We start from the raw sequence: 23,708 nt of genomic DNA, 5'->3' as shown, positions 1-23,708 counted from the left end.
ACAAACTGGCTGTGCTTTTCCGAAACGCGGTCTGAGCATTGGAATACAAAAGTTTGCAACGAGTTAATAAACCTAAGTTGACTTGCAACTTACCCATAATCAAATCCTGATCCTGGCAGGAACGCGATGCATCGTCTATAATATAGAATAGACCATCTGGCTTGGTTAGCAGATTATCCAAAGCAGTTTTGTTATCATAGAAATTTAGATTAATGGTGTCTATGTCCTCTGCTTCCATTTCGAGCATTTCGCTTATAAAAATGCGCTGATTATAATGATATTGCATTTGCTCATTGAGCGTATTAATTATAAGTTGTTCCATGCCATTGCGATGGAAGCATTCAAAGCCAAACATGTCGTGTATTATAATGGCGTTGGTGTCGCCACTAAAAGAAGAATAAAAGGGATTAAAGCGAAATTCGGTGAATTTATCGATAAAACGGTGATTTGAATTTTTCGAATACTTACAAAACGGCTCTGGGAAAAGACATATTCATATTGATGCGATTGATGATAAAGTCCACCAAACGTGAATAGAGCGTGGAAGCCACCGCATCCCTAGCATCTCTTGCCTCCTCTGTAGTATACTGACGTCGCTCGGCTATGCCGCCCTTGACCATAATAAAGTTAGTCAACGACCACATGAACTTTTTCTCATCCACACGCAGCAGCTCTGCAATGCGAGAGACCATATCTGTGTTCTCCACCTCGGCGAATTTGCCCGCTCCACGGAAACGTATATTGCCCAAGTTAAGTATAGCGGACAGCACTTTTCTAACCGTTTCGAGCTGCTTGTGATTAAAGTCCAAATCCTTTAGTATGCTTTCGAACTCAAGATAGCGCGCTACATTGCCCTCGGGATCGTCACGATGATACTTGAGCTTGGTGGCTGGCACATCTGGCGGTATGCGCAAGTAGCGATAGCTGCGATCGGATCTTAGATTATAGTCCTTGAGCAGATTCTGCTGCTGCATAAAATCATAAAAGTAGTAGAAAATATGGAAATTATGCTGACTGCCATCGATGGTGGCTACACGCAATTTCTCCAGCATATACATATTGAAGACAGCGCCGCTCATCTTGCCCGTCTTGCCAAAGGTCAAACAGTATTGGAGTACACAACGCGTGGAATCGCAGTTGACTGGAGTGCCAGCATTAACTAGCATATGTATGGCTTTGATGGAGCTTTCCACACGTACAGTGGCGCCACGATTGCCATCGCCCAGATAGCAAAGATGCTTGATGAGCAGACGCGCATTGGTCGATTTGCCCGAGTAGCTTTCGCCGGAGAAGACAATATGCTGTGGCTCGCGATGATGCAGCATATCCTGATAGGCAATGTCCGCAACGGAAAAGATATGCGGCTGATTCTCCGAGCGTGACTTGAAGCGATACTTGGCATGGAACTGCAAGCAGCAAAGCATTAAAGTTAAGCAACAAAATTTAGAGTTTAGCGCTTACCTCATTGCTAAACTCCTGCTTCAGCTCATTGGAGTTGAGAGAAAGCAAAATGTCGCCTATAAAGCTATAGGATTCACCCATTTCCATGCGATTGCGCAACGAATCGAGTACGCTTTCATCTACGGGATTCTCCAGCGCAGCCAAATCTTCCGGATACATGCGCTCCGGCTTCTCATCAAAGCGCTTTATATAGCCGCGATCCACAAACAGCTCGGGCTCCTTGTACAGCGTTTTGACATCGCGCGCCAGCTCCAGCATTTCGGACAAATCCGAGCGCATTTCATCTTCATTCTCAATCAACTCCGTGAGAAAGGGATGCTCTACCATTTCCACCATCATGGGACGATGCTCGGCATTCTTTTCCAAGCATTCAGCTATAAAGTCATTAATCTGCTGCGACCAGTTGGTGGGGCGTGTCAATGTAGGCGGCGGATTACGCACAATGGCAAACATAGCACGCGTTGGATGCATATCAGCAAATGGCGGTTTGCCATCCGCTAGCTCAATGGTTAATATGCCCAGGGCCCACACATCGGCACGCACAGTAATGTCCGGCTCACGTGCCTCCAAGGCGGTCACCACCTCTGGCGCCATCCAGCAGGGTGAGCCAATGCAAGTGCCACGACGACCCAAAGTAGAGTCCACCTGACGCGACAGCCCAAAGTCGCAAAGCTTGACACGTCCATTCTTCGTTAATAGAATATTATCGCCACGAATATCGCGATGCAGCACATGATTGCGATTCAGCTCAATGGCAGCACGACAAGTTTCCCGTATTATATAAGCTATATGCTCCTCACGCATGCGCCGATCCAGCTTCAGCAGCTTGTTCACCATATCGACAGCAGTGCCGCCAGCACAGTGCTGCAAATCAATTGAAATTAGTTGACAGCATTAGGCGCAGCTTAATTACTTACCTCCATAACAAACCAAATCTCATCCGGGCCATTCGGCTTGCACAGCTTGTAAACTCCATAGAACTCCGGCAAATTGGGATGCGCACAGTAATCGCGCAAGGTGCGATATTCCTCCTCAATGGACACCTGATGCTCCTCATCGTAATGTTGAATCTTAAGCGCTACAATGCGATCGTTTTCCAGCTCCTTGGCGCGAAACACTTTCGCATTTACACCCTGCGCTATTTCCTCATAGATTTCAAATTTATCCGTCGGATCCGGCAATTGAGAGTACGGCAAATACATGTTGCAGCTGCTATTCAAATTCAAGTTAGTTAGGCAATTGATTATTGGCTGCACTCAATGTTCTTGCTGCAAATTGCATTAGCCTCAAGGGTTGCAGCCCCAGCGGGGCTTCAGTTATTGGGTAAGGTGTTAAGTAAGAGGTAAACGAAGGGAATCATATTGATTAGCTTAATCTTAAGTCTAAAATGCTATACTTAATAATTATTTTAACAATTATTTTGTATATGTATTTGAAATTTTAGATTTGAATTTATATATATATATTATTTACTAAATCTTTAATTTAATGTAAAATTTTGACTTGCTTTTAGCCAAAAAATTTATTAGCAATTTAATAAGCTAGAAATTATAGATTTTAGTTTATATATTTTTATATTAATCACAAAAAATTAGTAATAATATTTGCATAACATTTTTTAGAGCTGTAAAAATTTAAATAAATTTAAAATTAAAATTAGAAAAAATTACAATTAACTTTCTTATAAGAAAAATTTTATATGCGATTAATTAAAAACTTAAGTTAGTTAGAATAAACCCAATCATATTTTATATAGGTTCAACTATTATAGATTACAAATTATAAATATATAGAACAATTTTTAGATTTACTCTTTTACACTTTGCAGCAAGAACTTTGAGCTTAGCGCTTACCACAAACCTTTTTGCCAAACGTTAGTTCTAGATCTTTATCCTTTAGCCTTTGATGTTGCAGAATTGGAAAAACCGAAACCAGCGTGACGCGTACACTTGCAGCTCGAGACGCTGCAGAAAGCCAACTGAAAGTTGTGCTAATGGCAACATTGGCTTTTTAGCCAAGTCAAAGTGAAGCCCCGCAAGAGGTTTGCTTTTTTTTTTTTATACTGCACACTTGTCTATGCCAATTCACGCTGAATTGGCCAAAAGGCATGTAGACATTGCACCCTTGGGCAACAATTTAGTCTAACTAATTGAATTAACAGACGGACGGAGGGACGTACAAAATAAAAGTCAGCTGATTGGACAGACTAATAGCTTATTATTCGCATATTTACAACAAATAAAATGTACACTCATTACAATTATCTGTCTGTGTATATGTTAAGTATTTTTAGTATTTATAGTAGTTGCTATTAAATATTTCATATTTTTTTATGTTAATACTGCGATTACTTTAGTGTTGATTTTGGATGCTAGGGTTTGATTGCAGGAGTTTCTTTTTTTTGTTATGCGGGTTGGGGGTGTGTGGGGGGGCAAGTCTTTTATCAGTTCTTAATTGCACACGCTTATCCATTCCTCGACATGGCATTCATCGCATTCGACGCTACAGCACCATTGAAATTTACAGCGACAGCGCTCGGCGCGACGCTCCTTGACTTGACTGTGGCCACGCCCACAGCAGAGGGAGGCGCAGCCATCGCTGGTCGTCGCATTGCGATTGCATTTGCGACCCAATGTGCCTAAAAAAAAAGCTTAGACTTAGCATTAAAACTAAAAACAAGATTAAATATTTATATAAGCTTATAAAATTGTTAAAAAAATAATTTCGTATTTAAGCCATAATAGCAAAAATATAGAATAAATAAATATTAAAAATATGTTCTAAAATTTAATTCATTTTTTGCAAGCTGCTTAATTAATTAATTTAATATTTGTGAATTATTGAGAAAAATATAAAATATAATTTATATAAGAAACTGCACATTAAAACTAAAAATATGAATATAATTTATAATAATTGTATTAACTTTAGATAACATTAATGAGTGAGCTAATTTATTCCAAATAATCTGATTTCAAATTAAAATCCCAGCAATTAGCATAAAAATTAAAACAAAATAAATATGCAGTTGGCAATTGCAATTAAAAAACCATAAATAAACAATTAACAGCCAGCACTATAAGTCATGTATCATAATAGTTAGCTTTGGATAATTGCCAATGTTAATTGCCGTCATTTGACTAGACACGGGGGCAAATGAATCAAAGCTGCTTTGAATTGAGGTGGAAAGGGGAAGGGGAAGCGGAGGCGTGTGGCTTAGGGGAGCGGCAGCACAGCAAAAAAAAACCTCAAGTAGTCAACGACAACGATTAATTATAAATTTGCGTCGTAATTAACACTTTAAACTGGCGCGCAGTTGGAGTCGCTTTTGATAATTTGCAAATGTGTCAACAGCAACAACAACAACAAAATGGCTAACGAAAATTGCAAGTGGCATGTTAGACGTTCACATTGGCTTAAGTTGTTTGTTTATTGTTGTTGTCAGCGGCTTGTTGCTGGCCGAGTACGTGCCGTGCTGCTGCTGCTTGCGCTGCTGCTGCTGTCGGCGGCGGCGCATTTTGAGTTATGTGGCATGTTTGGTAGCTCTGCTTATAAACGATATTTTTTTGCATATACACTGGCTAAGAGTACATTGAATATAAAATCAAGTAACTTAACGTGTTAACTAAACAAAATAATTATTTTTAAACTTAAATCAAATTTGGCAACTTATAAAAGCTTTGGACAATTGACAACAGAAAATGTAACAAATGTTAATAAAGTTCAGCGAGAAATGTAAATTATAACAATATTTAAAATTATAAAAATTAATAGCACTTTTTGATTTGCAAATGTAAATTTTTAAAATTGTATAAAAATTATTCAACAAGGTTAACAACAGATTAACAATTTACAATATTTTAGTAGCAACTTTTTAGCTTTTTTTTTTAATTCTGAAGTATAAATTGATGTTTTCAAAATAGTTAAAAAATAATTTTAAAATTTTGTATGATTTAACAAAAGAGTTAAAATGTGACTATATTAAAAAATATATTTTTAAACTTATACTTTTGCTTTTAAATTAAGAAAAAATATTATAAAAATAAAATTAAGGTTAAAATATTATATTATATTTTTATGCAGAGCTTGCAAACCAATTATAAAAAAAGCAAATTGAATGAAGTGACAAATTAAATGTAATTAAAATAAATATTTAAAAAATGCTGCATTTTTGACTATTTTTTTTGTTAATTTTTTAGTGTATGCAAATTCTGAGCTTGACTTGCACAACTTTTAGCTGCGCAGCTGCTGCTGTTGGTTGCTTTGGTAGCTTGTGCTTGGCTGTTAATTTGCATTTGTGATTTATTTATTAGAGTCAAATCAAATTTATCGCCACAGGCAATAAACATAAATCATTTTTAATTAGTTAACTTGTAACCGAAAAAATTCTTAAACACACACAAACATAATGTAGATCGATATCTGTGGGGGCTTACCCTGAATATCGGCGCTCAGATCGCGCTCACAGAAATTCGGCGAGCGTTGATAGTAGAAGAGCGAAGTCTCCAGCTTGCGAGCCATGCGCGCGGCATTCTTATCAGCGCTGGTCTGACGCGTGCCACGCTCCACATCCAGATCGGTGGGATTGCCAGCGGCCAGCAGAGCGCCAGACACATCGACGGCATCCAAATTGGCGTCGCCGTTGTTGCCAGCGCTGCCAGCATTTGATTTCTTATTGCGTGCACGCTTCAGCACAACGACGGGCTCACCATTGCCCAGATTCGATTGATCCACCAGTATGGCCTTGCGAAATTGATGCTTCAGCACTTTGCCAACAATATGAAAATCAGGCGCCGACTTCCAGCAAGTCTTCAGCTGACAGCTGCCCGACATGCCATGACACTTGCAACGAAACTCCATATTATTGGATACAGCCTGCAAAAGTAAATAAATGTAAGTTAGGCGCTCCAACTCATGGATTTGTTTACTCACCATGCGTCCAGCATGATTATTATGCAGATTAATCTTCGATTGTATATCGCCCGCCTTTTCGCGACAATCCAAAAACAGCTTCGAGTACTCCACACCAAAGTCCATGTTATGCGAGCAGCCGCCCCATTTCCAGCGACTTGCAATCTTCGAGCGCTCGAGCTTCTTTTCCTCCTCGGGCGTTAGAATCTGATTCGTTTCCAAATATTGCAAAAATTGTTTCTTCTCTTTGTCCAGCGATTGACGCAGATTCTTGTTCAGTGTCTTGCGATTAATGCTCGGATCACAGCCGCAGGACATCAGGCGACCTTGACTGCAAGCCCGCGCCACGCTGTGGGCCACGCCAGCCGCCGAGATGGCAAAGGCGAATGCGCTCTCGCGATAACCTGCAACAGAGTCCGTGGGGAATTTAGTGCAGTAGCTAACTAAAGCAGTGTTATTTTTAACACTGCGTCAAGGGAATTGCCAAAGCAACAAATGCAGCCGGGGCTACACTTAGCGAAAATAGCAGTTGCTCTTATATAAAGCAATCTTTAACATTAAAAGTTATATCAATAAAAAATAATTTTAAATTATTTTTTGCATTTATCTCTACAATGTAAAAATTTAATAATCATTGTACTATTTTTTATCACATAAGATTAAATTAAAAAATGTATATACTATATTTGTATTAAAGCACAAAAGTAATTTACACCAATTACAACAATTAATTTACACTATTCACACCAATTTACAATTTACACCAATATATTTCTATTAACAGCAAGCGATTTTTTTAAACTCTTTATTTACAGTCTAAAAAAATATTACATTCACACTAGAACCCAACACTAATTTACACCAATTTACTAATAACTCGCTAAGTTATTCCCAATATATTTCTATTTAAGCCAAGCAATAATTTTTTCCATTACGAACCATATTAAATACCTTTTTGGTTATTCAAAAAAAGAAACCTCAACACTAATTTACACCAATCTACAATTATTACACCAATACATCACCAATATCCACTAAATATAAATTATAGTGCCTTTTAAAAATATATTTTGCTCAATTTAATATTGCAATATTCAACTCATATTACAGCTCAAAAGTATTTCACACCAATTACAACAATAAGTTTACACCAATACATCACCAATTTCCACTTAATATAAATTATAGTCACTTTTCAACATATCATTTGGCTTAAACAATATATATTAAACTTTCTTAACAGTATTTTACACCAATTACAACAATTAGTTTACACCAACATTTTTAGTTAAGCCCTAGCAGTTGCTAATAAAAATTTCTAAGCTGTTACTAAACTTCAAGCAGAAGTTTTGCTTAGTATAAACTAATTGGCTTTAAATTAAAGTTAAATCATTTTGTTTTTTTGCAGTACATAAAAGTAGTTGCCAAGGCAATCAAATCAATATGGCAGTGGTCACACCCAAACTGGCGCAACTAAACTGTCAAACGACTGTCAGAATTTTGACATTAATCATGATTGACAAACACATGCCACACACACACACACACAGATACATGCCACATAGTTGCATTGTTATTGAAAGCAGTTTGTCCGAAAGGCGTGCAACATGCAAATTTGTCAGGCAATGCACATCAGTACATATGTCAATGTGACAGGCTCCATCAAGCGCTGCCAGCATCAAATAAGGTAGAAGAGAACTGCAATACGTCAAGCAATCAGTCAGTCAGTCAGTTAGTCTGCTTGGTTGGTCAAGTTGAAAGTCAAGCTGCAATGCAAATGTGTCAATGTTGTGACAAGTTGTCTCGTATACGGGAATCGATCGATGCAAAAGTGTAGCGCGATCATTTGATTGACGATTAAGACGCCATCAATCAATGCATCAATGAGCGTACCAGTAGTAGCCTAGCCAGGCAGCACTCCCCTCTCACGCTCTCTCTCTCTCTCTATCATTCTCTTGCTGCTCATTGCAGTTCGTTTGGTTCACTTGATTTATGCACGCTTTGTTTTCAGCGTCCCCGTCAGGCCATTTGCAAATCCAAATCACATCATTGCCAACTTACATTTGACAATGCCTTGGGGTCTGCTCCACTCCCTCCCCGCCTGCCAACCCAATCAGCTGCTTTGACATGCGCATAAATTGGCTAGCATTCAAGCCCAGTACCTGTCTCTCTCTCTCTCTTCCACTCTCCCGCTCTCTCTCTCTTTGCTGTGTGTTTGTTGCAATCCCAAGTAATTGTTTGCGACATACGTCGCTCGCTTGTTGTCACATGCATTTGCTCGTATCCACCAGCTAAAGGTCGTTCCGTCGCCAGGCCACAGACCCCAGAGTCTCCCCAGGCCCCAAGCACTAGCCGTAGCCGTAGCCGCCTCAATTGATTGACAATAATGCTGCCATTGTCCAAGAGCGAGCAATGGTTGATTGCGCTTTTGCTCTTAACTTGGCGAGCACTTTGGGGGACGATAAAAATTATTCGCTTGTAACAAGCTGCAGACACTTGCGACCAAGTATTTAGTACAACTATTTAGGCTATAGTTACAAAAAAAAAAAAAACATACGATCTATAAAAAAATAAATAATAGAAAAATTATACAAATTGCATAAAAATAAAATATTTACAATATATGAAAACTCTATGAAAAATTATACAAATTGCATAATAAAATATTTACAAAATAGGTAAAATTTGTAAAAGAAAAAATTAATTATCCAAATAGTTATTGTGTGAATTTGAAAAAATATTGTAAATAATTACCTAATGTTAAAAAAAAAATGTAGTCTAGTCTATTTAAAATTCAAATTCTATACTATAATTTTTGCAAATAATTATTAACTAATAATATGTATAAAAACTTTAAATAATATATCGATTTATTGCATTTGTTGTTTATGCTTAAAAATAATATATTCGATATTCTGCTTATTTTTCTTCCTTAACTAAATAATTAGTTTTTAAAATTTTAACTAATATTCCATTAATTAAATGTTCTACAAAATAATATTTTTCTATATTAGAAATCTACTAAATTCTATGTTAATCAAATAATTCATTTTTAAAATGCAAAATTTCATTAATTGAGCTTTTTAAAGACTAACTTGAAATAAAATATGTATTCTATTTTAGTAAATTAATTAATTTATTATTAATTGGCATTTTTAATAAATGTTCCAAATTCTTCTACTTAAATTTTCACGCTAGTCAATTAAATTTTGAAGCTATACGTTCCACTGTGCAGCGATCAGTTTAACTTAAGTCAAGTCAAGCGACCAGATCGCTTGCAGATCCCATAAGTTATAGTAGTTGTGTGTATGTGTGTGTGTGCTTGTGTGTGTATGCAAAATAGTTGACCTGTCCGTGCGCCGTTTCGATTGTCAGTCATTGTGCGCCTCTCGGACTTGATTTGTTTCGTTTCACTTGGTCGATCGCTTGCTCGATCGCTGGCTGATCCGAACGATCGTTCGATTACGCTCGCTGCTGAGCGCTGATGCTTGGGCTCAGGTTGCTGCTGCTGCTTTGGAGCTGCCACTGCCCTTATAAGTCTCTTTCCAGTCGAAAAATCGTTGCACGCGTTGCTGTTGCCTGTCAATATTGACTCTCGTTATGTGCAGTTTTCAGTTTATTTCGCAGTGTGTTTCCTTCCTTATTTAATGGACACACGAAACGGGGCGGGTTGACAAACAGACGACGAGACGGACATACAGTCAGACATGTCACTGACATAAGCTTGGGTTTACCATATCGGTTGGTCAAGCCAGATCGCTTGTTTGAAGGCTAGTCGAAAGTTTACTTGGAAGTGCTGGCTGCTGCCTCAGTCTCAGTCGCTGTCGCTGTCGCTGCCTCTGCTGCTGGTGTGGCATGCATTTGGAGATTTATGGTTAAGCATTGTTATATTGCTTGTTTTGGTGCTTTTCGGGGTTGTTAACTTTAACCTGGGGCCAAAGTATTTGGAATTTGGAGCGTTTCAACTTGAATATTGCAATTGATGTGATATTCAAGATTATTCAGTTTATGCTTAAATGCAAATTATATGCATAATGAACAGCGCCTTTTTTAGTTTCTACTAACATTAGTAGGCAATGCCTTGAAACTATAATTTTTATTTCACACGCACACAGAGTTTGCATTATTAACTTTGGATCGTTACTATGGCTGAGAAGCGCAGCACTTTGGATTTTGAGGAGCTAATACGACAGTTTACCAGTCTTCATATAGACGATTGGTCAGCAGTAGCGCCAAAGGCAGCAACAGCCTAAACTGGGAACTCCCAGTTAACTAACTCGAAGCTTAACTAAATGTTTTTACTTAAATATTTATGTGAGTTACTTGTGCTAGCTTTCAATAAAATATAACAAAAAATTATATTAAAAAATTATAAAGCCAAAATTCTAATAAATTATATTCAAAGATGATAATAATGTATTGAATAAATTTATCAGTGCCTCAGTGCAAAGTTTTTGATTGAATTGACTTGTAAGTTTTGATTTCCTAGACGAAAACTTAGCTCAAAGTTCTTCAATATTAATTGTTACCATATTTCAATTGAATATAGCAACTTTTTGTAATAAATAAATTAAAAATTAGCTATAATTTTTATATACTTTTCTTAAATATTTTCATAGCAGTTATATAATTTTTTCTTGGCTTTCATTTTAATGCTCAATTTTCTTTCCACTGAAATATACATATTTTTAAATATATTTAAAAAATATTTAAAATATAATAATAATAATAAATAAATAAAAATATAATATAGCTAATGTTAGTTACGATTGTTTTTAAAAAACCTGTTATAAAGCTTTTTTAATATATATATTTTATAGCTAAGGCTATGAAAAAATATTAAATTAAATATTAAATAATTCCGCATATTTTCTAAACATATTCTAACTGCTAAACTAAACTCTGCACACTGAAGCTTCACCCATAGTTTGCTCCCCAAGCTGCATTTGCATTGCTGCCACTGAGCTTGAAGCTTCAGCTTGCAATACGCTCCCAGGCTCGCTCTCTCTCTCTCCACTCTACTCTACTGTATCACTTGGTCTCCCCGTCTTCATCTCCTTGCTTGTATTTTTTTCACTTCTCGCAAATGTCTTTGGCTGTCGCTGTGCTGTACGTTGTCAGTGGCTGCGGCAGCATCCGTCAACAGAGATAACAATTTTTTAAATTGAAATTGAATGAAGTGGTTTGCTTACAATATAATTTATACGATGAATGCAAATAAATTACGCCGGACTTGCGGACGCGGCGCAGGACAAACTCAGACTACTCTACTCCACCAAAGCGTTCCCTTTCTCAGTTTTTTTTTTAGTTGTCGGTCTCCCAGGCAACTCTTGAGTCTTGTTGCTGCTTGTTTGATTGTTTTGCTTGCTGCTGCTGCTGCTTTTGTTTATATCCATTGAAATTTGTGAGAAATCTTTGTCAACATTGGCTACTGTTCGGTTCTCTGTCTATATCGTTTGCATCTTGCATTGCATGCCGCCATTTTTGTATGTGATCATTGTTTTTGGCATTTTTACAGCAATTGTATGACGCATAATTTAACTAATGAAGCGCTTGGCTTGGCCCAAACGCACTTAAGGCCCAGTCCCAGTCACAGACTCTTAACTGCATAACTGAACCCACTGATTGTCTCTCTTCCACTCTCTGTCTGTTGTTGAGTTAAGCGCGCTCTGCAATTTATTGCACTTTTATTTTTCAAGTATTTGCAAATTAGAATGAGAAAGTTTTTGCTTTAATTTGTTGTTAAAATTTACGAAATATTTTAGGCTGTTTAAGCAGCAGATTTCTTTAGAGTAATCAGCTTTAGTTTTTATAAGCGCTTTAAATTTAATTTAATTAATGTCTAAATTGCATACAAAATAAAAAATGAATTTAAATTCACTAGTTTGATTTTAAAACTAAGCTTTGAATTTAAAAAAAAAAATTAAATTAATCTTTTGTATTATTTATACGATTAAAAACTTCATTTTATTCCAATTAACTTAAATTAATTATTTTTTTTATCATTAAAAGCTCAACTTCGTCCTTATTAACTTAAAACTTATATCAATAACTAATACGTCAATTCATGTGTAATAAATTTTAATTCTACCTAAATTCTAAAATATAATAAAAAAAATATTGCATTTCTACTTTATTTTTTTTAATTTAATTTTGTAATTCACAAGCTATTAATACATAAATTCGATACTAATTGATATTTTCATTGATTTCAACAAATTTCCCAGCTTACAACTCGCTCGCTAGTTAAACCTATTACACAACTTAATGTCTAACTATAGCAAATGCAAATTCTAACAGTAGTCGCCAGTGCCCAGCGGCGCCTGTGATCACAATAGGTTACCGCTACTTGCTACAAAAGAAGGCGGCAAATCTCTTTTGTAGCACTGCTCACTGCTAGGTGAGATCATTATCATAAGGCACACGCCGTCGGTTGAGCAAGGGGAGCGAGCGGGGAGCTTGAGCTAGTGTAATATGAAGCTCGTACAACAGATTAAGATATCAAAGTCAAAGTTCGCACTGCCGCAATGTCTGTCTGGCTGGACCTGGGGGGATGCACTAGGCTGTGACAAAAACTCAAATCAAAAGCCTCTCAGCCAAAGGCGACACTCTTACTTGCAGTTAGAAACATGATCTGCGGACACAACTGGACCGTTGTGGCCAATATGCCAGTTGGCATTAGATAACTTGCCACGAATTGCTGCCTCTGTGGTTTCTTGTGCGTGTCTAATAATGCGGCGGCTAATAGCTTTGGACACTGGTCCGCCTAGAGGGGGAGCAGCCAGGCAGCCAACTTAACAGAGATTGCTGGGCAATTTTAATTAGAGCTGCCTTTTTTTCAGTATTTAATGCACAGCAAGAAAAAATGTATAATATATGCTTTATATAAATCAAATAAAAATAGTAACAATAAGTAAGCTAAAAAATATATTAAGCTCGATTCTTGTACAACTTGATTGATATACATTGTATAATTAAAATAAAAATAGTATCAATAATTTAGCTAAAAAATATATTAAAATAAAATAAATTTGAAACATAAATAATTTAGAATGCATAGCAAATATAAGAATTAAAATAAAATATGCTATTCATAAGATAAATGAAAAATAAACATAAACTGGATTTAAAAAGGAAATTTAGCCTTAAGTATTGAGCATTGCCTAAATAAATATAATATAAATAAATAAAATTAAGTTAAAAATTAATAATATATGACAGCAAATTATTTTTAGTTTACAATTCATGCCAACACATATTAAATAACAAATTATGTTATTTTAAATTATTTAGTTAGCATAACAATATTCTGTTTAAATATTTCAAGCCTTACGCTCAATTTAGACTGCTCAGATTTTAATTTAATTGCAATATAAAATAAAAAAAATTAAAAAACAAAATTAAATTGATTTTATAATTTGATGCAGCTTTAAATGTTATAAATAAGCATAACAAATGTTGTTTAGTGCAAATATTTAAATACTGTCTTAATAAATTGCGCAGCTTAAATTAAATTAAAATAATTATTATTTAGCATATAGCATTAAAAGAAATCTATAATAATTATTGTTAATACATTGCCAGCATTAAATAAATTTTTCTTTAGTCTAGGTCTAGTCTATAAAATTTTGATTCAATTTGCATAATAAATTCTATAGACTTGGCTAAATTTCTGCTCAGTGCATTGACATAATTGCTGTTTTTGCTGTTGTTATTGCCTAGCGGTTTGCGTGTGGGCCGCGGCTACGACTATGGACTATGGGCAATGCTCTATAACCGCAAAGAAACTCGTTGACAGTTTGTTGCAGTCATTGTTGGTCATAAAGCGATTTTGTTTGCGTGAAAGCTGAGCCACGCTTACTGCACATTTTAGTGTCAGCTTAATGGCTTTGCAACTGTATGTGTGTGTGTGTGTGTGGGAACATATGTGGGCTCATACTCACCTTTCTTGAGCAGATTCGATGCATGCGGATTGCGACTCTTGGTGCTGAGCGAGGAGCAGTTCCAACGATGCCACTGAAACTACATAAAAGACCATTAAGTGCTTAGCTTTAACTTTAGCTTTAGCTGCTCGCTGCTCTCTAATGACGTAACATCATTTTGTTGCCGGCACTTGCGATAAGCAGCCAAGGCGCATAAAATATTTATTTCCTTTTATTGGCAACAACTTTAGTTAGTTGCACTTTTATGTTTATGTTTACCTGTATTTGACATTCGCGTATGGCCATATCGAGACCCTCTAACGCCGCTGCCGTCACATCGCTTGCTTTATAGCAAAGCTCCACCTGATCCTTGGTTAAACCGGGCACTGAGCGGCATGTGGCACGTCCATCGGGCAGACCATATAACCTGCAAAGGGAAGAGATACATTAGTTTAAATAAATATAGGAAGTAGAGATGGATAGAGATGAATTTCCCCAGTTTCTGCTTTAAAATAAAAAAGAGGCTGAGTTGAACTTTTTATATATTTGATGGCATTAATTGACTTTTTAAACAATTCATTTAAAAAAAAGTAAATGATCCTTAATTAAATATAATAACTTTATAATATTATTCGTATTGTTGGCTTTTAGAATAATTTTAATAGTTTTTAGTTTCATTGTTTTGGTGCTTTAAAATTTCCCTTTTTAATTTATTAATTTTATTAATTCAGAAATTTAATAATGTGTAAGAATAAAAATAACAGAGCAAGAATTGTTTGTAATATTTAAATATTTGCATTAAAGATTTGAATTTGGAGCAAAAGATTTAAATTGGCAGCTGGGCTCTGGGAATTTAAAATAATTCCCCCCGTCTTGATCCCTGCAACGAAAATTGCATCGGATTGTGTCTTAACTAAAATATTTATTTCGGCAACTGGTTTGCGCCTGCGCTTAAAGATTTATTTGTCTAATAGAAAGATCATAGCCGCTAGCAAAAATTCTATTAATAACTTAACGCATAAATCACAACTCTCTTTTTTTTATTATAAAATATTTTTAAGACTTGCGCAAATTGAAATTTGATTACAAGCAACCGCACAATTAAATTTTGGCAAACCAAATTCGCCATTAACCTTGAAATAAAAGCAAACCACACACGAAAAAAAAAATACTGGGGCAACAGAAATTTAATTTAATTTCATTTTATTTGTTTATGTGAAATTTAATTTGAGTTTTGTGTGCAGATTTAATCAACGAACAAGCCCCGAAAAAAAAAACAGAAAATAGACAGACGGACAGTAGCTAAATTAAAGTCGCGTTGGGGTCATAAATCTAGCGACGAATTCTATGAGTCACACAGCTTGGAGCTTGTGAACTCATTTAGAGTGCGCCATGGCATTCAAGGTCAGGCCAAAGAGGTGTTCTCTGATCTTGCAACACAGATAGCAGTTGACGTTGAACAACTTCATCAAAAGCGTGGGACATTGCCACATCGCAATGCATCGCATCGCGTTGATCTACGACACGCAGTTGCCGGCGACTGCAGCATATCGTGCGTATACGTGATGCGCTGCGCTCCGCTATGGCGTCTGTATTTTGTTAATATCCGCAGCTTTAAGCACTCGCTCTCTCGCTTTAATTGTGGCACGTAGCGCATGTAAAAAAGAAATACTCGAAATGTAGAAACGTGCCATTTTCACACATGAGCGTCTTGGACTTGGAACGACTTGGCCAAGTGGTGGCAACTCGACAAAGTGATCTTAAGCAGCTGCCAAGCCAAGCCAACTTGCCATTTAGTATGCCATTCACGAAACTGCAAACGTAGAGACGGACGACATCTGATTCTAAGCCAAGTCTCGCGCTCTTGCACTACCTGCAACATGTGCTTGCAACACAGTTTAGGCCATGTTAATGAGCTGAGGCTGCCAGCGCGCTCTGCTCTTGTATAACAGTTGACCAATTACAACAAAATGTTTACACATTACATTTTTTTATCTTTTATTTCTGCTTCATTAGCTTAAGCTTAAAGTGTAAGTAAAATATTAAGCAAAAATAATTAATTATTACTTTAGCAGCATTTTTTATACTTTTTTTTATAGCGAACATTTTCATTCGGTAGTAAAAAATTTATTTATTTACCAAATTAGCTAAGTTGATTATGATTCTCTATTTTTTAATCAATTAAATTTTGATAGAATATATCAATAATAATTATATTATATTATTCAATGTCTAAATTTATAAGCTACCTCTAATTTAAATTAAAATGAACCTAAAAGCCAATAATAATAATTATATTTTTTATTATAATTATTTTATTTCAGTTAATAATTTATATTAGGAAATTTTATTTATTATTTTTAATATCTTTGTTATTATTATAAATTAGCTATAAGGTCTGTTATAAATTGAGGTGAACGCATTAAATCTGCATCTAATGTAAAATCCTAATATTTTTTCATATAATAAAATAAAAGTAAAATATTACTTTTTTTAAATGAAGCATTTAAATAAAAATGTTGAATAATTAGCGATAAACAATTTTATACCTAGCACACGAAATTTAATTTTATTTTTGTGTATTATTATTTATTAATTTTAATATTTTTACAATTATTTATATTTGTTATAGATTTGGTGCTTGTAATAAATTTCTTATAATAAATACCAATCTTTTAGTTTGTACAAGTCTGAACGCAATTTGAATTAATTATGCATTGATTATAAAATCCGCATGTTGTTTCATATAATAAAATAAAAGTAAAATATTACTATTTTTATATGCAGAATAAAAATATTACATTTTAGCCATAGATATTTAAATACCTAAGCTAATTCCTACTGCTCTAGAAGTATTTTAAATGAATTTGATATTAAATTTCACTTAAATGCTTTAGTCATCGATTGCAGCTAACAACAATTTACTATAAATTTAAGTACTTAAAGTTGAATTGCAAAAGAAACCGTGAGCCAAGCTTTAATAATTTCAAAGCATTTCCTGTCGTGTCAGCTGCGCATCAATTGCTGTTTAAAGCTTTGGGTTTCAGATTAATTGCATAAAAAATTTAATAAATTTATTTAATTACAGAAGACGAGCCACTAGAGCTATGGAAATTGTGCGAGAATAGAGAGAGAGGAGCAGTAGTGGGGGAGACACACTGTAGTATTTTGAATGTGCGCGCTGGGGAGATCAAAAGCATTCCTAGGCTGTTGCCGTGGCTTCGTCAGCCTGGAATGTCTATCTGAGTAAAGCTGTGTGTGTGTGCGTGTGTGTGTATGGGAAACAATGTTTATGCTTAACTGGCTTAGGTTAGCTTAGATTTTTGAGCTGATTTGCAGCACAGTTGTTACCAATAACAAAAATCCTTGATTTATGCTTGGGCTACCGTTTGACAGGCCTTTGTTGTTCTTGTATCTTGTTGGCGGCGCCGCCGCAGCAAAACTTGCCACACATATCAAACTTTTTTATGGCATTTCAATAGAACCCGCACCGAGTGAGCGTGAGAAACTTGCACAAAAATTATGAAAATTAAATTGAAATTCAGCTGGCGACGCTTAAAAAAAAATTCATTTCCTTTGCTTTTTTATTTTTTATCGTTTGCAACACTTTGTGGCTGATAAGACAGCGTCGTGGTCTTGCTGCCTTTAAGCCAAGAGCGATAAATTTTATAAGCATTTCAATTGCGCTTTGGCTATCGCATCGCGTGAAATACGCAACAGGCTGAGTCAGAACTCAGAGCCTAGTCTGGAACTCTGTTGCTGCTTCGTTTGCTTATCAGTTTTATTGAATTCTCTTCCAACACAAGAACTAAAAGCCATACGCTTTATAAAGCTGTTAACAAAATGTGCATCAGTTTAAATTCTTTATCTGTCTGCGGGACTCTCGAGCTCTGTGAGCTCAGTCAGCATGCCCTGCATTGCATATCTGGCAACCAATTAAAATGCATTTTGCCCCCAAAGCTTTTGCGGCCTTTTTAAATTGCAGTTTTGTTTGCTTTTATTTTTTTTTTGGCCTGGCTTGGCTTGGCTTGATTTGTTGCTGCCGATAGAGCTTTGTGGCTAAGAGCGGTTTGGTTTGTTTTTTGCGATAAGCTTTCTTAAGTTATGCTTGAGCTCTAAAGCAAAAAAATATCAAACAGCAAACTGCAGCAAATAGCAATTGATTGTTTTAAATATTTTGATAAAAAATACTTTTTTAAACGTGCAGTTATTTATGCAATTAAAGTTTCTAGCAAAAGTGCACAACTTATTTTTAAAGCAATATAAAAAAATATATAAAAAGAAATATTTATTTATATTATAATATAAATTGTACATTAAAAAATAAATTTGTTATAAGCATTTTATAAACTGAGAAATTATTAATCATTTTAAAAACGTATTAAATTTCAAATATTATTTCAGATAAAATAGAGGCAAGAATTTAAAACAGTTTGAGCAGTTAGTTTATAATTTTAGATACAACAATTTAGAAAAATTAAAAATTTTTGTTTTAAATGTAATGCAAAGAAATTTAGTTTTTTTTTTTTATTTCATGTTACGCTTCTATTTAGAAACTCAAGAAATAAATAAAAATAAAAGGTAAAAATTTCAATTGATAAATATCATAGCCCACATTCATTCTATGCAATTTGCATTCCTTATCTTTATAAATATTCAACTTTAAATTCAGTTCTAGCTATACCAATTAGCATATCACCTTTATGTCCATTCATAGACGTTTTAGCAAACGTATTAACTTTTAAGTTCAGTTAAAAAAATTAATTAAAGTCCCTAAATAAGCTTTGATTAATTTTATTTATATAAGGCAATTTTAAATCAGAAAACTTTTAGCTTTAATTTAAAATCGAATCACGTAAATAAATAAAAATAATCAAATTGCGACTCTTTTGTACACTTAAGTATTCAACTTATAAACTTAAGTTTAATCTTTTAGACAACTCTTAAAGTTATCGGGGACTGGTATCTAAAATCTTGCCAATTTACAGGCTGAGCTGTCGCTTGCGTGCAACGCGCTGTTGCAGTTGCAAGTTGCCAATTGTGGCAGGCGCTTATCTGTGTGGCAAGTTGGCAGTGCGCAAGATAAGCAAATTGCAACAAAATTTAATAAGGCATTAAATGAGCTTAGCGCCCCAAGTGGCAGCAACTCAAGTTGCAACGTTGCGCATACGCCGTGTGGCAAGTACACTTGTGTGTGTGGCAATGTTGCAGCCAATTAGGATTTTGGTTGCACTTTATGCAGCAGCAGTTGCCTTTTGGTGGGCGTGGCAAGCGCCCCTGCATGTGCTTCATTTGCATTTCAAACGAAAAACTTGTGGCATGACTGGAGCTGCCTCATTATGCGTTTGCAATTATGACGTTGCAACAACGAATTGCATGCAACAACAACAACAGCAGCAACTGCAATTCACTGCACTGCACTTCAAGCTGCAAGTCTCGAGTTCTTCTTGCGCTTGTTGTTGTTGTTGTCAACATAATTTTTTCTTTTGCTTTTTGCTTGTTGAACGCGCTTAACAAGCTGCAACTACTAGGCGAGGCAACCAGTCGAGCTGCAACTGCATGAAAGAGCGAGAGAGAGAGAGAGAGACACGCCTCAGTGCGCTGCTCTGTGGCTTCAACTACAGGGCAAACTACGATTGACAGCGCCAGGCGAATTATAAAGCTTCAATGCTTCGGACCACCCTGCAAATTGCAAAAACTCTGTTCAGTCTGTCTGTATGTGTGTGTGTCTGTCTGTGTGTGTAGGACGCACATTGGGGGCAGCAATCATGTCCAAGCTTTATGGCCATGAACCCAAAGCACACTCAAAATGGCTGATTTAACTTATTAGGCAAGTGGTTTGGCTATTTGAAACGATTAGTGCAGCTGCTTGAGCTTAGAAGTGCAACAAAAATAATCTAATAAATATTTAGTTGTCAAATTTTATAAGACTTGACCGCAAATAAGAAATAATCAAAGCTTTAAAAAAATAGCTAAAGTTATTGAAAGCTTTTAGTAATACTAATTTTAAAGGTATTATTCTAAAAAACAGCGTAAGCTTTATTTACAATTTTTATTATAAAAATAGAAAAATATATTTTTATTTTACCCCGAATTACTTATTTACCTCGTAGATTTATTTACAATTTTTATTATAAAAATAGAAACATAATTTTTTTTATTTTACCCCGAATTACTTATTTACCTATAAAAAAAAGAAAAAGATTTTTTTATTTTACCCTGAATTACTTTTTTATCCCGAAGCTTTATTTACAATTTTTATTATAAAAATAGATTTTTTTTATTTTACCCCGAATTACTTATTTACCTATAAAAATAGAAAAAGATTTTTTTATTTTACCCTGAATTACTTTTTTATACCGAAGCTTTATTTACAATTTTTATTATAAAAATAGAAAAAGATTTTTTTTATGTTACCCCCAATTTGATTTATAAATATTGTAAAATATTAAGATCGAAAAAATTTCATTTAAATTCATTCAAACAGATTGTAAATAAAAAGAAAGTAAAACAAAAAAAATTTCATTCAATATTTTTTTCATAAAAAATTATCAGTAAAATCAATTGTCAGACAGTCAACTTTTTAAAGTCCCATAAGCATTAAAGTATTTATTACTATAACTAATAATTTCCCTAAATAGTGCTCGCTTTAATAATTGTTTATTTTGATAATTTGTTTTCTGTTATCAATATCCAAGCAAAAATTTATATTTTATTGCAAGGCTAGCAAAAGATTTAAGCATACGTAATGTAATTTTTATTTTTAGACCCTAAGGTGTACTTTAGATTTAAGAAAAAAAAAAATAAATGAGCCTACTGTGCTGCAAGAGCTCCCTAGAGATATTTAAAAAATAACACAATTTGACGTGTTACAATTTATTACACTGCTTATAGTTTCTAAAAATTCTGTTATGGCAAAAAATAAATAATTAATCATTTTCGTAAGTCAAAAAAAACGTTGATAGCAACAAAAATAAAGCCTGATATAATAATTAAATGTATATATTGTATGTGGATTATACTTGAAATAAAAACTATTGTAGATTATTTCTATGAACTATAAAAAATCTACAAAATTGTAGAGGGAATTATAGAGGGTCTACCCTAGGGTCTTAACACATGTGAGTCAAAGCTTGAGCTGCAAGAGATTGCAATTAATCCAGCTGGCTGCTGTTGTCTTAAAGTCCAGTTTAATATTAATAATGCCAACACCTTTGGCTGACAGCGTAGCCAAGCTGAGAGCGCATTGATTAATCTGCTGAGCATAAAGTGCTCAGACACAGACGCTTATTGTTGTTGTTGTTGCTGGTTGTTTAATTAATTAAGTTGGCAGTGCGACAAGCTTGTGGCTTAATTTGTTGACAGGCCATTTACACATTTTGTATGCAAATGTATTTTCTACAATAAAGTTAACTTACCAGCGTGTGCAGCAGGCCAAGATAATCACAATAATTAAATGCAAATGGCAATGACGCGTTGTTGTTGTTGCTGCTGCTGCTGTTGTTGGCGTTGATGTTGTTGTCTGTGTGGCAACAACCACAAAGTTGTTGTTGCTGCTGCTGCTGTTGCACATAGATGTTGCTGCTTGCCACGGAGTCATTTCTCAGCTTCAAATTTGCATACAATACACTTTTTAATTATTGCAATTACTGCTGCCGCTTTTTGTTGCTGCTAAGCAACAAACGCTTTTTACTTTTACTTTAATTTTTCTACACATTGCGCACTTTGGATTTTTTCAACTTTTACATTTGCTGCTTCACTCAATTTTATTTTAACTGCCTAAGCTCAGCTCAGCGCTTTGGCTACTGCGCCCAGCTGCAAATCTTTTTACTTTTTTTTCGCTCTTCTCGCTATTTATTGCTGCACTGTTTATTACCTATTATTGTTGTTGTTGTTGTTATTGCTTATTTACAAACTTTTTTACAAGCCGCTGCACTGCGAACTTGTCTGATTGGTCTGCAGTACAAGTTTTATTTTATTTTTTTTTAGATTTCCTTTTTTTTCATACACGAACTTTACTTCTGGGTGGCTTTTTCGCTCTTCGGACTTTTGCTTTGCTTTTATATTTTTTTTTGCACTGTGGGTTTGATGTCAATTTAAGTTAATATAAATTGCTTGAATATTATTATTTTTAATAAATTATGTTTCATATTTTGCTTTGATTGTCATCAGCTCACTTTGCATGAATCGAATTATTAGAATTTAATTTAAATTTAGTACTCAATACATTTTTTTATGCTTTTGTTGTTGTGCAATTTTTATAAAATTTTAAATAAGTTTTTGTGTTAAAATTTAATGGCAAATACATTTTTTAGTGATTTGTGTTGCTTTGTTTTTCAATTAAATTATTTGCAATTTTTTAATTTAAGGTTTCGTTTAAATTGTTTACATTTTTTGCTGTTCAAATTTAATTTTATATTGGTTTATTTTAACTATTATAAAATTACACTGTTTATTAAAAAATTAATTTAGATTGCAATTAGATTATCATTACTGAATTATTTTTTGATAAGTATGTATATTTTATTTTAATTTATTATGTAGATTTTTAGCTAATTTTCACTTTGCATAAAAAATTTATTAAAATTAGTTGATATTTATTTTTTTATTTCTTGATAGCGGCATTTTAGAATTTATATTTAATTGATTGAATTTTATTTTAATTATTTAAGCATTTTTAGCTTATTTTCACTTTGCGCCGAAGTTTTAATTAAATTGAAATTTATAATTTTTTAGCTTTAGGCAGCGACATTTAAAAATTTTAATATAGTTATAGAAAATATATATATTAATTTTTATTTTATTTTATTTAAGTGATTTGCTTGTATTATCTAAAAATATTTGGTTGTCATTTACTTTTATGATTTATTCACTAACCACTGCGATATTTAATTAATTTAATATTGCACAATTTGTTGAGCGCAGGACATGGACACGTCCTGTCGGCGTAACGCGTTGCAGGACAATGCGTTGTGGACCGTCAGCGGCAGCCTCTAAATGCAAATTAAAATCACAAAATTGAAACAGAAGCGCTTGAGGCACTCGTCGTCGTCGTCGTCGTCGTCGTCCTGTGTGCGTGTCGCTTGTTATCCTTGCAACGACAGAACGCCGCATGGCTCGACTCGCCTTGCCTCGTGTGGCAACATGACGATGTTGCTGGCTGGGAACTGAAGATGTTGCTGCCTTGCGCTATGCGCGTGCCTTGACTATCCTCGTCCTTGGGGTGTGAATCCTGTGAGTCCTGTGAGACTGCTGCGACTGGCTGGAAAGCACATCAAAGCCGCACACACACACACACATACGAACGAACGAGCGTGCAACTTATTGAGGCAGGGCTTGCATTTATCGCATGCGATAAATTTATAGCCTGAATTCAATTTTGAAGTCCTTGACACCTGCTCGCTAAGCCTTTAA

At 34.7% G+C, this 23,708-nt stretch overlaps 2 protein-coding genes across 2 annotated transcripts in view; both read right to left on the bottom strand.

Annotated features, from left to right (window-relative positions):
- The window catches only part of LOC108608013 (neither inactivation nor afterpotential protein C), a 10,613-nt gene extending 7,184 nt beyond the window's left edge, over positions 1-3,429 (bottom strand). Inside the window, exons 1-6 of the mRNA XM_033294942.1 lie at positions 3,322-3,429; positions 2,379-2,670; positions 1,462-2,325; positions 469-1,406; positions 94-386; positions 3-31 (exon numbers count right to left, since the gene is read on the bottom strand). Of these exons, the coding sequence (XP_033150833.1) occupies positions 3-31; positions 94-386; positions 469-1,406; positions 1,462-2,325; positions 2,379-2,663 (2,409 nt within the window). The 5' untranslated portion in view covers positions 2,664-2,670; positions 3,322-3,429. The remainder of the gene's footprint in view (positions 1-2; positions 32-93; positions 387-468; positions 1,407-1,461; positions 2,326-2,378; positions 2,671-3,321) is intronic.
- Positions 3,430-3,837: 408 nt separating this feature from the next.
- LOC108606004 (protein Wnt-10b) lies at positions 3,838-21,894 on the bottom strand. Its single transcript, XM_017995864.1, has 7 exons — positions 21,866-21,894; positions 21,713-21,790; positions 14,574-14,721; positions 14,316-14,394; positions 6,394-6,776; positions 5,898-6,336; positions 3,838-4,099 (listed from the first exon to the last, which is right to left on the bottom strand). Exons 1-7 carry the CDS (start codon positions 21,892-21,894, stop codon positions 3,912-3,914), a joined length of 1,344 nt encoding a protein of 447 aa, XP_017851353.1. The 3' UTR covers positions 3,838-3,911.
- Positions 21,895-23,708: the final 1,814 nt, after the last annotated feature.

The sequence above is a fragment of the Drosophila busckii genome, chromosome 2L (assembly GCF_011750605.1).
Source record: "Drosophila busckii strain San Diego stock center, stock number 13000-0081.31 chromosome 2L, ASM1175060v1, whole genome shotgun sequence".
NCBI classification, from domain to species: domain Eukaryota; kingdom Metazoa; phylum Arthropoda; class Insecta; order Diptera; family Drosophilidae; genus Drosophila; species Drosophila busckii.
The sequence above is the reverse complement of the archived record's forward strand: the minus strand, read 5'-3'. Positions and strand labels throughout refer to the sequence as shown.

Excerpts from the sequence above, each read along its gene's own strand:
- LOC108606004 (XM_017995864.1), bottom strand. The coding sequence starts at position 21,894 with ATGACTCCGTGGCAAGCAGCAACATCTAT. Across the intron at positions 21,791-21,865 it reads TGGCAAGCAGCAACATCTAT|AGCAGCAGCAACAACAACAA; the intron begins GTGCAACAGCAG and ends GCCAACAACAGC. Across the intron at positions 14,722-21,712 it reads TTGGCCTGCTGCACACGCTG|GTTATATGGTCTGCCCGATG; the intron begins GTAAGTTAACTT and ends TTCCCTTTGCAG.